General features: G+C 46.1%; 2 protein-coding genes across 2 annotated transcripts; one reads left to right on the top strand and one right to left on the bottom strand.

Moving 5' to 3' along the window:
- Nucleotides 1–4312: 4312 nt before the first annotated feature.
- Nucleotides 4313–7945, top strand: LOC133836581 (Krueppel-like factor 11). Its single transcript, XM_062267159.1, has 2 exons — nucleotides 4313–4678; nucleotides 5979–7945. The coding sequence occupies exons 1-2, from the start codon at nucleotides 4607–4609 to the stop codon at nucleotides 7257–7259; spliced, it is 1353 nt and encodes a 450-aa protein (XP_062123143.1). The 5' UTR covers nucleotides 4313–4606; the 3' UTR covers nucleotides 7260–7945.
- An 887-nt stretch (nucleotides 7946–8832) lies between these two features.
- On the bottom strand, nucleotides 8833–12030 carry LOC133836537 (mediator of RNA polymerase II transcription subunit 15). The gene is made up of 5 exons (XM_062267101.1): nucleotides 11790–12030; nucleotides 11052–11712; nucleotides 9830–10556; nucleotides 9630–9772; nucleotides 8833–9572 (listed from the first exon to the last, which is right to left on the bottom strand). Exons 1-5 carry the CDS (start codon nucleotides 11840–11842, stop codon nucleotides 9003–9005), a joined length of 2154 nt encoding a protein of 717 aa, XP_062123085.1. The 5' UTR covers nucleotides 11843–12030; the 3' UTR covers nucleotides 8833–9002.
- Between the last annotated feature and the right edge of the window lie 599 nt (nucleotides 12031–12629).

Here is a 12629-nt window from a genome sequence, read left to right as displayed (position 1 = left end):
GAGAAGTTGAAATGATTTAGAGAGATAGTTAGTTGTAAGATAGTACAGTTGCAGAAATATTATCGATAAGGAAGATTGCCGTCATAAACTAATTTGTTATTGAGTGACTCGCACTTTTCTTTTAGTAATTAGAGTGTAATTTATTTCAAAGATATTGTACAGTAGTTTCCTCCCATTTTCAACCAGTTTCGAACTAAACTAAAGCGAAATACTTTCAGGAAACGTGATGTCTGCTCATATAACCTAAAGATCCAGCTAAGCAAACAAAATACAGACGTACAATAAACAAATATGATAATAGAGTAAGGAAACTGTCAGAATGGATTTATCTTATCGAAATATGTGTGATAGATACAGATATAACCATATATATAGCGCAAACAAACAATATTCAGCAGGTTAAGGAAACTCTATTTCCGATAATATAATCGCAATACGCTTAATATAATGAGAACTGGACGCTAAGTAGGTTACGACTACAACAGATACTGAATGTTTATGGTAAATCTTTATCTTTCGCAAGACATAAGCACACAAAGTGCTTATAGATACAGATACATGTGCTGAGGGAACTCTCAGCACGAGTATTATAAATGGATCAGACAATCTGCGAGAGAGGGGCGGAAAGGGGAGGGGGGGCCAGGGCCAACCAAAAGCTCAATCTATCTATCTGTATCTTGGCTATCGCTCGACAAATTGATTTGTAGCGCTTATTTAATTTATAATTTCGCTAAACGAAATTTCATTTGGTTTATTGGGCCTCAGGTAACGCCACCTTAAAAAACAAACAAACAACAGGCCCATAGGGAGAGCAGTAGGGGGGAAGAGTGGAGGGGGGTTAGTTGCATTGTCACGAGTTTGACGACGATGGGCACGAGCTGTGACGTCATGGAGGCAAATTTTCAGATGCTTTTTTTTTATGATTTTTTCGCTTTTGGTTGGCGCGTGTGAAGCAAAAGCGAGGCAAAGACAAGTTCAGGGGTTTTACCCAAAAACCCCTCTGCAAGCCCCTCTTCACTCCCCCCCGCCCACCTCGTGGATTCGCAAGTGAATGCCAAGAAAAATTGAAAATTTGCAGAGCCCAACAAAATAAACATGTACGAGTATAAAAATACGAAAATGTGAAAATGAAAAGCGAAATGTGAATGACTTGAATGAAAATTGAAAATTGAAAATGGGAATGAAATAGAAAATTGGTTGCCGAGTCAAATTATAGCAATCTAGCATAGCGTAGCACAGAGCATATCTGCAGATGGGTTGTTTACCACTCTGAGCACTCGTTGGCTTCATGCTCCGGACATTGGGCGATGGGCGATCAGCTGACGTCACGCTCACCTGTGATTGACGTACGCGAGCAACGCCTCTGAGTATCGAATGGAAAAAGACAAAAACCACACTCCAACAAACACTCACACATATGCATACACTCTCACATTTGACGCAGCTTAGGGGCAAGCTCATTAATAAAGCATTTGCAAAGGCCTTGAACCCAGACTCGAAGGCCCTTCGACGTCATTGGCCGCTATCTTCTTCTTGTGTGACCTTTGTGCGCGCAACAGGAGAAATGGCTGACTGTGACGTCACACGCGCACAACAGGCTCACAGGCTCAGAGCCTGGCGACGTAACATTTCATTCAGGTTACGTCAAAGCAGCGCTCTCTCTCTGTCGCCTACGCTCTCTCCCACGCACACACTCCCACTCTACAGAGTGTACTCGCTCTCTCTCTCTCCCAGTCTGGCAACTCTACGCGCTGCTGCTACTGCTGCTGACTGAGGCCTACGTGCACTAAGGAAGGTGCGTGCGTGGGCACGTGGACTATGTGTGGCAGTTGTTGTTGGGTGGTGGCCACAGGGTGGCTCAAGGGTAGTTCGGGCGCGTGGGCTGTGCTCGCTGCGTAGGTGGCCGCCAAATGCATGTCAAGGCGACAAGCGTACAAAGAAAGTCCCGCACTGAACTTGAACTGCTGCGGCTGCGGCTGTCGCCTGGAACCGGAATTCTTGCTAATTTTAGATGCCCCCTCGCAATGCTGATTAAATTGAAACGTATTTATGAACATAGCTCAAGGCAAATAAATACACACACACACACACCAATACATGCAGGCACATACTGTACTTTAATATGCTCCTACTACGTAGTACGAAGTAACGTGTATGGGTGGGGCGCACCTCCTCTCTCTTTTGGCAATGGGGTAGGCTTGAATTGCGCGTTTCGCACTTTTCGCACCCATTGCACTATGTGCAGCGTCCCACTTACACGCCCACGCATCCGCATTACACATGTACACTTGTATGTGTGCGTGTATGTGTGTGTGTGAACTGCACTTGAGTTCCGCACACAAAAATTCATACACGAATTTCAATTCCGTTTCCAATAACAAACAAAACACGCAGTCAGCAAGCAAAGCAAACGAGCGAGCGAGCAAGCAAGCAACAAACACTCACTCTCCTCTCACATACAGCCGCTTGGCACAGTCATGCACGTAAATAGAGAAACAGAGACACGCCGCCTGCTGCTGACGTCGTTTTGCCGCCCTCCCCGCTCGCCTACGACGGCCCCAACGTAGCAGGCGAGTATCAACAAATGTTCACGTGAACATCATGAGGTCAACGCGTGATACACAGTATGATAATTCACAGACGGAGGCGCACACAAGCACACACACACACAAATACTCTCTCAGCAGAAAAGTCGCGCGTGTTTTGTATGGCGTGCTAGTTTCGGTTTCGCTCATCGTCGTCGTTGGCTCTCATTCCCTCCTCTTGTCTTTGTTGTTGTTGCGCAAGAGTAATAGTCACAGCTGTTTGATGTTGCTCTCTCGCTTCCACATTTTGGCTCTCTGACGACGATTTGCTGTGTTGTGAGTGGCACGAGCCCCTTTTTGCTTCAGAAACTGTTACGGGCTTGCGGCCAGCGTTGCCAGCCACAAATTGCAAATGTTGCCATTTCATTAAACGTCTGCTAATTGCGAATATAAAATTCTAAGTGGGACTAATTAGACGACATGTCCAGCCTTGTTGTGAAATTCTAATTGGAGCTTGATTAGAGTCGATCTGTTTTGCATCTGGCAATGCTCTCTCACACATCTCATCTGTTGAGCGCTGCAGTGCCCCAAACAAACACACACACGCATACTCGGGCTTTGCCCATTAATAAAATCTGTCTGCGTCTGGGCATTATTTCGAATGTTAGCTGCCCCTTTTGCCAGACGACGATCTAATGTGAATACAAATATATGCAAATATATGCAGTTTAGCCGATTTTAATGCTCTTCCATGTGCCTGTCTGGCCATTGGCCATTCCCAAGTACGAGCCTGTTTTTTTGAGACTTTGCTTGTCTCGAAGCAAAAAAAGCGCTTAATCACGAACTTCCGTAGCAACAAATGCGTCAGCTTCGAGTCTCAGCATTAGCTTCAGCTTCAGCTCCAGCTTCAATCAATGGCCAGGCCTCAAACTTAAGACTCAGCCATGGCTTCGGGGTGTGTCTATGGGTGCTTGTCTCTCTCTATCTCCCTCTCTCTGTCTATCTCACAGTTGCCTTTGCTGTGCACGCTCCATGTGCATGAACAGCAGCTATGAATAGATAGCCCCATTGGAATTTTGTATTTCCCCCCTCAAGCGCACACACCACACACCCTGTGGCCGTCAAACACAGCGAGGTAAACAGCTGATGACGTCCATGCGTTCGTTACGTGGTCTGCATGCTTGCCTGTGTTCGTGCGTGTGTGTGTGTGCGTGTCTCTCTTTTATTCTGCCTCTCTCTCACGCTGTCTTCTTGAGCCCTGCGTGGTCACAGACCTGACCTTTTACCGCCTAAACGGCCCCACGCTTCTAGTGAATGTCAGGCAAACGCGGGGGCGAAGAATGTACATCAAGTATCGCTGCCTGCTGCTGCCCACGTTTTCAATGCCTGACACAAGGTAGAAAAGAGACGCGGGGAACACAAAAAAGAGGCTATGCAGGCAGAAGCAGGCACCAGGCGAACCGATTCGTGTCCTCTTGTCGAACTTCGGCGAAGCTTCGGCATGGCTTCGATTTGCTTCGGCTCGGTTCCATTGCACTGGTTGCTTCGCCGCCACCGTCGATGACGATTTTGACTCCCCTCTTTCTCCATCTTCCACCAGTAAGTCTGTTGTAGTATCGTGGGTTGCCCACTTACAAGTGATTACGTCGGCAGCATGCGCTCCCCTCTCACACTCTCTCACGCGCAGTGTGTGTGTGTATGGATGCGTGTGTATGTGTGTGCGCTGCTGGCGCTGCGACTGCGACTGCGATGGTCTGGTGGAAGCTCGCTGTCTGAATGTTGTTCATTCGTCTGTTGAATTCTGAACGCTTCGGTTCGCTTACTCGGGCTCTCCAAAAGTAGCACCACAAAATAAAGCAAAAAGTGAAAAGCTCCACAATAAAATAAACTTGTGTAAATCAAAAAGTGTTAAGTGTTAACCACAAAAGCAAGTGATAAGGCCCTGAAGAGGCGCCCCCAAACAGTGAAAGAGAGATACTTAAGAGTATACTCCAGCAAAAGACAAGAAAAACAGTGCAACAAAGTGCAACAAAATATACATCAAGTATATACTACATATTATAAAAAAAATTAATCACACAATGGATATGGATACATTGTTGCTGCCATCGCCGCCTGCAACGCCCCCGCTGCGGGATAATCAAGTGGAAAACGTAAGTCCAGAGAGCAAGAACAGCGAATGTGACTCAGAACCTCAAAGAGATTGACCTACAAAGTGTTTACGACTAAATGAGTAGTTCATTGTGTGTGTGAATGCAGTGCAAACTAATTAAAATTAAATGCGAAAAATGCAGTACTGCAGCAGCATTCCCGCATTTTTCGTGCCCCCAGACAGAGGAGACTGTGAATGCGACGCCTTCGCTTTTGACAAATCACGCAACAAAAAAAATACATGGCATGGCAAGGCAAGCCATTAAGTGTATTGCCGCTCGCTTGCACTCGCCGCGTTTCTAAAAACAAAAGTTGCCCATCTCGCTCCCACTTGTCTAAGGCAATGCGATCACGCAGTCAGCATGCTTTCACGTGAACACCGCATGCACAGCGAGTGATACAAACACACACACACATACACACGCCACCAGGGCGAACATTGGACTCCACAGCCAAGTGTGTGTGTCGTAGTTATTTGCCCGCCCGCTTGTTGTTGCTAGCGCACAGAGAGCGAGAGAGCGTATTTTAAAGAGAGCGCGTCATGTTGACGTAGTTAGTCAAGAGAGCAAACTTTGTTTGAGAACACATTCTTAGTTGCGTATCTAAGTGTGTGTGTGTGTGCGTATGAAGGTGAGTTGCCAATTAGAAACGGCAAAGCGGCAAAAGCACAACAAAAAAGCAAACAGTGCCAAGCCCCGAGCCGACGAGCTCATAAAAAATATGTCACATTTTTTGGGTTTTTGCTTATCTCAGCAAACAAACAAACAATTCACACACACAATCGCACGCACTAGGGGAGAAGGCAACGTGCCGAGCCCATAAAAAAATTTCAACGTTCGCTTTTACGAGTGACGGCCACCTGAAGCGTCGCTGCTTGCAGCGCTGCTCGCCAGCATAAATTGTGTTGTCTGCTTTTAGGCGGGTGCGTAAAATGTTTTCCCAAAAATTTCAATGAACTTTTACTCATTATTTATGTATATGGCCAATAGCCGCAAACGGCTTTGGCAAGTTCAAAAAACTGGCGTAAAATGCCACCCAAAAGGAAAAAAAAAACATTTCGACGAGCATTGAACTCACAGTTGGGTTAAGGTTAAAAGTGAACGGCCTTGTCACCAAGTCAATATTAACCCGTCGACGCCCGCACACACAATTAGCGCATATTTATCTCTCTCGGATAAGTTATTGTAGGTCAGACTCGGACAGGGAAAAGTGAATGTAAAAAGGCTGATGAACTGGGCGGGATTATTGAACCCATTGAACTCTCTTACTAAATGCCCCTTTCTCCTCTCCGGTTAATTGCAGGTCGCCAAGGACAAACAACAGGTCAACGAGAATCTGCTCAAGGCCAAACTGAAGCTGGTGGCGAATCAAAAGTGCCACAAGAATGGGGGCATCATCACACCCAACCCATCGGACACGGAGGACGATGCCACAGATGCATCGCCACCATGCAAAAAGGCGCGTCTGGAGCAGCCAGCTGCCACATTGACGCCGCCACCGGAGAAGCTGAAGGAGGAACAGGAGCAGGAACAGGATGCAGCTCAGCGTGTCAGCGTCATCATGCGCGTCAACAGCGTTGGCACCGTCAGCTCCTCCAATGAGCAGAACAGTTCCAGCTCCAGCTCCGACTCCAACTCCAGTTCCATCTCATCCACAAGCACAACGAGCGGCGCCTTCAACACACCCATTGCCGATGATTATCCCGAGGAGAATGTCTGGCGCAACCTCAAGTACAAAATGAATCGCAAGCGTGCCGCCGAGGTGGCATTGCCCGTTCCCGCACCCGTACCCGCTCCACAGATTGCCAACTCGACGCCAGCGGAACAACCAACAATGTCAGTTCCCGCTCCAGCTCCAGTTCCCACTCCCACAACACAACTCTACATTGCACCTGCTTCGCCTACAGCCCAGCTGCTGCTCCTCAGCACAGTTGCCGCTCAGGCACAACCCAATTCTCTGCTCTCCGCCGCCGCATCCTCTTCCTCCCCCGCTGTCGAGTGTCCCGCTTCGCCTGGCAAACGGATCACCGCAGCCCAAGCAGCAGCAACCCGCAGCAGGATCTACGAGTGCAGCTTCCCCGATTGTGGCAAGAACTACTTCAAGAGCAGCCATCTCAAGGCGCATCAACGCGTCCACACCGGGGAGCGTCCCTTCATCTGCAAGTGGGACAACTGCGACAAGCGATTCTCGCGCTCCGACGAGCTCTCGCGGCACAAGCGCACACACACCGGCGAGAAGAAGTTCCAGTGCGGCGTCTGCCAGAAGAAATTCATGCGCAGCGATCATCTGTCGAAGCACGTGAAGCGTCACAACAAGGACAAAGCGAATGGTGTCAATCGGAACGTTGCTGTTGCCAGTTCAGCATCTTCGCCTGCCTCTGTCTCCGCCTCCATTGCAGCCAATCTCTGCGAGCCAACGCTGCAGCTGCGCGCCATTGCGCCAGCGAGTCCCATGCAGAGCTGCTCTCAATCCTCCTCCTCATCATCGTCCTCATCGAGTGGAAGTCTGCAGCTCTACAGCGCGCAGGATTTGCTGCGATTGCAACAGCAGGCGACCAGCTTCGTGGGCAGCTTTGTGCGATAGAAGACACACAGAGGGAGCGACAGAGAGAGAGAGAGAGAGAGAGACAACGAGAGAGAAAACTACTCTCAGCCATAGTCCCCAATCTCATTGCGACAGTATCATCAGCCCAGTCACAAAAACCACACAAACACACAAAACTAAAGAAATCCCAAAACCCATTCGGCTGGTGTAGTCCTTAAGTCGTTAAGTTAAGCAGCTAGTTATTTTGTTTTTATTGTTATCGCTATATATCTTTATCTATATATAATTTGTGCATATATCAAGCTCATATTCAATATCCCTGTCGCTGTGGGATTCATTCATCCCATTCCAACACAACAACAACACAGCACCTTAGTCTAGACTATAGAACTCTGATAACACCTCTAACTATATATAATATATATACATGCGCATCTACATCTATCCGATATACAAGTATATAGCTACAACATCTGTGATATTTAAGTTTTTTTTCTTAACTATTTTCTATTGTACAATACTATATAATATAATATTAGATATCGCTCGTAAATCTTTCCTAAACACAACTGTTTTGAATTAAGTCAACAAATTGTATTTATTGCATGGAAACACGCATGTGGAAAACGCCTGGAAAATATGGACAACAAACCAAGTCCAAATCTCTCAAGATACAACAAAAAGAAAAAAAATATGAAAATATATTTTCCATATAATAATTGAAACCAAGTCTATCAATTGGGTGGGACGATGCGAAGATGTGGGGCATTAAAGACGTTCAAATAATGACAAGGGAATAATATGGAAAATGAGCTTACCGAAAATGATAAAGCTGAATGGTTAAAAGATGAATTCCTTTTCTTGAGGTGTAATATGGGGATTGTGCAAGAGATGAATTCCTTAAGAAGGGATTGTGTGAGAGATTCCTTAATAATTCCATAAATGTTAAAAAAATTTGGGACTGCTACCACTCAGGAACTAATTCACTATGTTTGGAACTTTTGGGTTAATATAATTTTCCTTAAAGAACTCCTGGATTGTTATTTAAAGGGATGAATCCCTTCACTTCTGATAACATTTTTTGGATTAAAAGGTTTGATGTTATAGGCACACAGTGTTATACTTTGTTATACGTTTAAAAGATTAATTTCTTCAGCATTCTGGAACTCCCGGTTTTGTATGAATTTTGTTCAGTAACATTTGGAGGAAGGTCTTGGATTGATAAGTTTGGGATTCGAATTCTTTTAAATTCAACTGGTAAATTGATTTTGATTTCTTCAGAAATGGGGATATGAATTCCTTTAAGTGTCTGCTACAATCAGGAACTGGTAAATTGATTTTGATTTGAATGAGTTCTTGATGCGATTTCTAGATGAATTGTTTCTGGGCTGCTACTAATCTGGAACTACAGCTTGATTGTTCTACTGTTCATCAGGAACTGTTGAATTAATACACCATAAGAAGATCCTAGATGAATTTCTGCTACTAATCTGGAACTATTGCTTGATTGTTGTTCAGGAACTGTTGGATTTATACATCATCAGAAGATCCTATTAATGTAATAAATAAATTCCTGGATATCTCCTTATATTCGTCCAACGCTGTCGGTGTGTTTGAGCATACATAATGTGTATTTTCAGTTGAGAAACTCCATGCGGATTTTAATATATTCCAATTATATATATAAGCGATAAGCAATTTAGAGTAGATGTGTAGTCTATAATGACAGAGAGATCCTCGCCATACTCCTCTATAAGTACGTGGAGTACGGAGATTCGCGATTTAAACGCCCAACAAGGCGCTCAGCTCGCAAATGGGTCGCGGCTTCGATTGAGGCGAGCACGCTTGACGCACAGCCATCTCCCAGGTGTCCAGCAGATGCGACAGCGAATAGTTCCTCGGCAGCTTGGACATGCGCGCAACCAGCGCCTGTTGCACCATTTGCAGAAAAGGCGTGGCCGAGTATTCCTGCTCGGTGAGCGAACAGTCCGGCGACTGGAAGGGATACTCTTCGGGCACGCTAACGCTGACGGGCGGCACGCTGGGCAATCGCTTGTCGTCGAGACAGCAGATCAATCGAATGGCTTTGTTGTTGTTCTGCGCAGTGGTGTCCAGCTTCACCTTGAACTTGCTGTCGAGCCGAGCGATTTCGCCTTGCAGCACATACGGCACGTCCTGGTCAAAGGGCGAGCTCTTGTCCTCGAGACGCGGTCGCTTGGCGGGCACCGGAGCACAAATATCGGTGCCAAAGAGCAGCTCGAGTGTGGGACGAAAAGTGCGATGCAGCGTGTGATTGGCCAGCGGACTCTGCAGCGTAGTGTTGATGACTTCGAGTAGCGGATTCGAAGATTTCTGTAAAAGAAGTTGAGTATTAAAGAGAAAGAAGTGGGGAAAAGTTGTTCAACTTACGCCAAACTGCTGACCGGAGTAAGAGCACAGATCCATCTTCTCCAGCGCCTTCTCGCACTTGAGTAGCGTGTCCAATTGCACGCGTTGCGTTGGATTGCACAAGATCTCGAGCAGCTTGCTCATCTTGGTCATCTTCTCGACATCTGGGAAAGAAGAGAGCTTATTAATTGAGTTCTTTAAGATGTTTTTAAGCTACTTACTGGCTCCATCATTGCTGATCTTGCCCAGCATACGCTTCAGCGGTTCAATGTACTTGGTCAGCTGCTTGTATTTCTCGCGATATAGCGCCTCCTCTTGGGGATTGAACGGACTGTTGCCAGTCACCTGGCCGGGGGTATTGATCGATGCACTCGGCGACTGCTGACGAATGTTGCGCTGCGAGTTCGGCATCATCATTTGCGGACTCGACTGCGGCACAAGCGCCGGACTTGGTATCATTTGAGGTGTTGGCATTTGTGGAGTTGGAGGCTGTTGCGTGGGCGTTTGGTTGCCCACCAATTGCTGTTGTTGCTGCACTTGTTGCTGTTGTTGCTGCTGCTGCTGTTGTTGTTGCTGCTGCTGCTGTTGTTGTTGCAATTGCTGCAGTTGCTGCAACTGTTGCGGATCCGCTGGCGATGGACTTGACCGCATAAACGGCTGCTGCTGTTGCTGCTGTCCACCGCCAACAACTCCACCTCGATTGTTGGGAAACATTTGCGGTGTCTGCCCCATGGGTCCCATGTTAGGCTTTTGCTGCATGTTCGGTGCCATGTTCACGTTCATGCCGCCCATTGGATTCACGGCGTTCAGCGGCAGCCCAGCTGGACCGCCCACCTGCTGCTGTGGACCCGCCGGACCGCCCACCACGTTGTGCTGCTGCTGCTGTTGCATGTTCGAGGGCATGCCCTGCATGCCTTGCTGCAGACGCATCATGGGACTCATGCCCAGCTGCAAAGAGAGTAAACAGAGAGGAATTATTATATGTACTATAAACTTTACATGGTAATGATTAGATTTAGATTTTCGATAATACAAATTATATATAATTCATTAAAGCAATACTAGCTTTACAATTTGACTACATTACGTTACATTTCAACTATAAATATTCATACTTCATAAAAATCATTAAGTTATTATATCACACAAATTACATGGCAATGGTTATTTGCATCTTAAATGCTTTTCCTTAGTTGTTCTTATTAATTTTTAACCAATAATCCTTTTGAGTTTTTTTTTTTGTAAATACTTTTCGTCTTTTTTTTTCTTGATATTCATCTGTTTAAGTAAAAAAGAATACATTTTAATGAACTTTTTGTAATACAAAACGCGTTCACTTGACAAATTCACTTTCTAATAAAGTAGTCATTACTAGTAACGAAATGCATATACTCAAATATAATCATTACTGAACAACAATATTAATCAATCATTTATGCTCACCACCATGGGCGACATTTGGCCTGGTCCAGTGGGTCCGCTATTGGGTCCCGGTCCCACCATTTGGTTGGGCACAATGCCTTGCTGTCCCTGCCCTTGAACACCTGGTCCTGGGCCCATGGCATTCATGGGTCCGCCGGGTCCGTTGCCCGCGCCCATTTGCTGCACTTGCACCATCTGCTGTGGCAACTGGCCGCGTATATTGGGCATGGGTTGCATCTGCTGTTGCTGCTGCCCGGGACGCTGCTGGTTGAGTGATTGCAGCAAATTTGAGGCGGTACCTGGGCCAACAGGGCCGCCAGCCACCATTTGATTAGGTACCTGCGGTGCACCAGACATCGGCATCAGCTGCGGATTACGATTGCCTTGGCTGGCCAACGTCTGCAGCGCATTCAACGGATCTTGCATGATGTTCTGCTGACCCATTTCAGCATTGGGCGGCGGCGGCTGCTGTTGCTGCAGCTGTTGTTGCTGCTGTTGTTGTTGTTGCTGCTGCTGTTGTTGCTGAGCTGACTTGCGCTGAGACATGTCCTTGTAGTGCATGAAGAGTTTGGCCACCAGGCCCAAATACTCATCCTTGTTGCGAGACTTGCGAAAAATGTGACTCTCCATGACGCTGGCATTCTTGTTCGGCTCACTGCCGCCTTGCGGTATCAAATCATGGCTGCCAAGGAGGAAAAACACCAAACACCACAAATCAAAACAAGCCACTTTATAAAACACTTGAATTACGCTACTCACATCTTGGAAATCACATTCTGACGAAAGTTTTGACTCTGCCACTCTTCAGTCATCTTGAAATTCGTTAGTAAAACAATACAACTGTACTCTTAACACTTTTATCACAAATAATTTGCGAAGAATGCACGCGTCACTTTGCAATAAAAATTTTCTACTTATGCTGTGATTCGATAACCAGCTATGTATATCGATTTCACTGAAACGATTTCTGGCAACGCCACACACAGCTGTTGCTAGGTAGGTCGGGTGGTCACATCGTCTATTGTGAACTTCCAACAGCTGCGACAACCTGTTGAAGGAAAATACAAGTATCAATTATTTTAACGCTGTTTAGAGATATAAAAATAATATTTAAAATAACAATGTAAATTTTTGCTGCTATGCCTACCGACGTTTTACCTATTTAAGGCCTGTTTTTATTTGCACTTAAGCATGCCACAGGTAGTTGCCATGCCTCGCAACTATCTGGCAACTCTATTCAACTATTTGAGCCAAAGTGGCAAGCTTGTCCAACTGCGTACTTTGGCGCCAAACAGCAGGCATGAAAAATAAACAAATTCTAGCTAATTATGGAACGGCCGCTGGAGTTGTGCTAACTGTAAATAAAGAACGTCGTGTTCAATTAGCACTGTCGCCGCTGGTCGTTGCCGTTGTTGGTATTGTTGACGCTGTCAATGCCGCTGTTGATGAAATAACTGCTACGACTTTTAAAACCACCTGTATGAAGTTCTTCCAAACAGACACACACACAACCGAATATATGTTTTTATACTACACACATACTATTGCACACCCACACACACACATACAGCGCTCGCTCGCTCCCGAACTTTTACTAGC

The sequence above is a fragment of the Drosophila sulfurigaster genome, chromosome 2L, assembly GCF_023558435.1.
Source record: "Drosophila sulfurigaster albostrigata strain 15112-1811.04 chromosome 2L, ASM2355843v2, whole genome shotgun sequence".
NCBI lineage: Eukaryota > Metazoa > Arthropoda > Insecta > Diptera > Drosophilidae > Drosophila > Drosophila sulfurigaster.
This window is presented reverse-complemented; position numbering and strand designations above follow the sequence as displayed.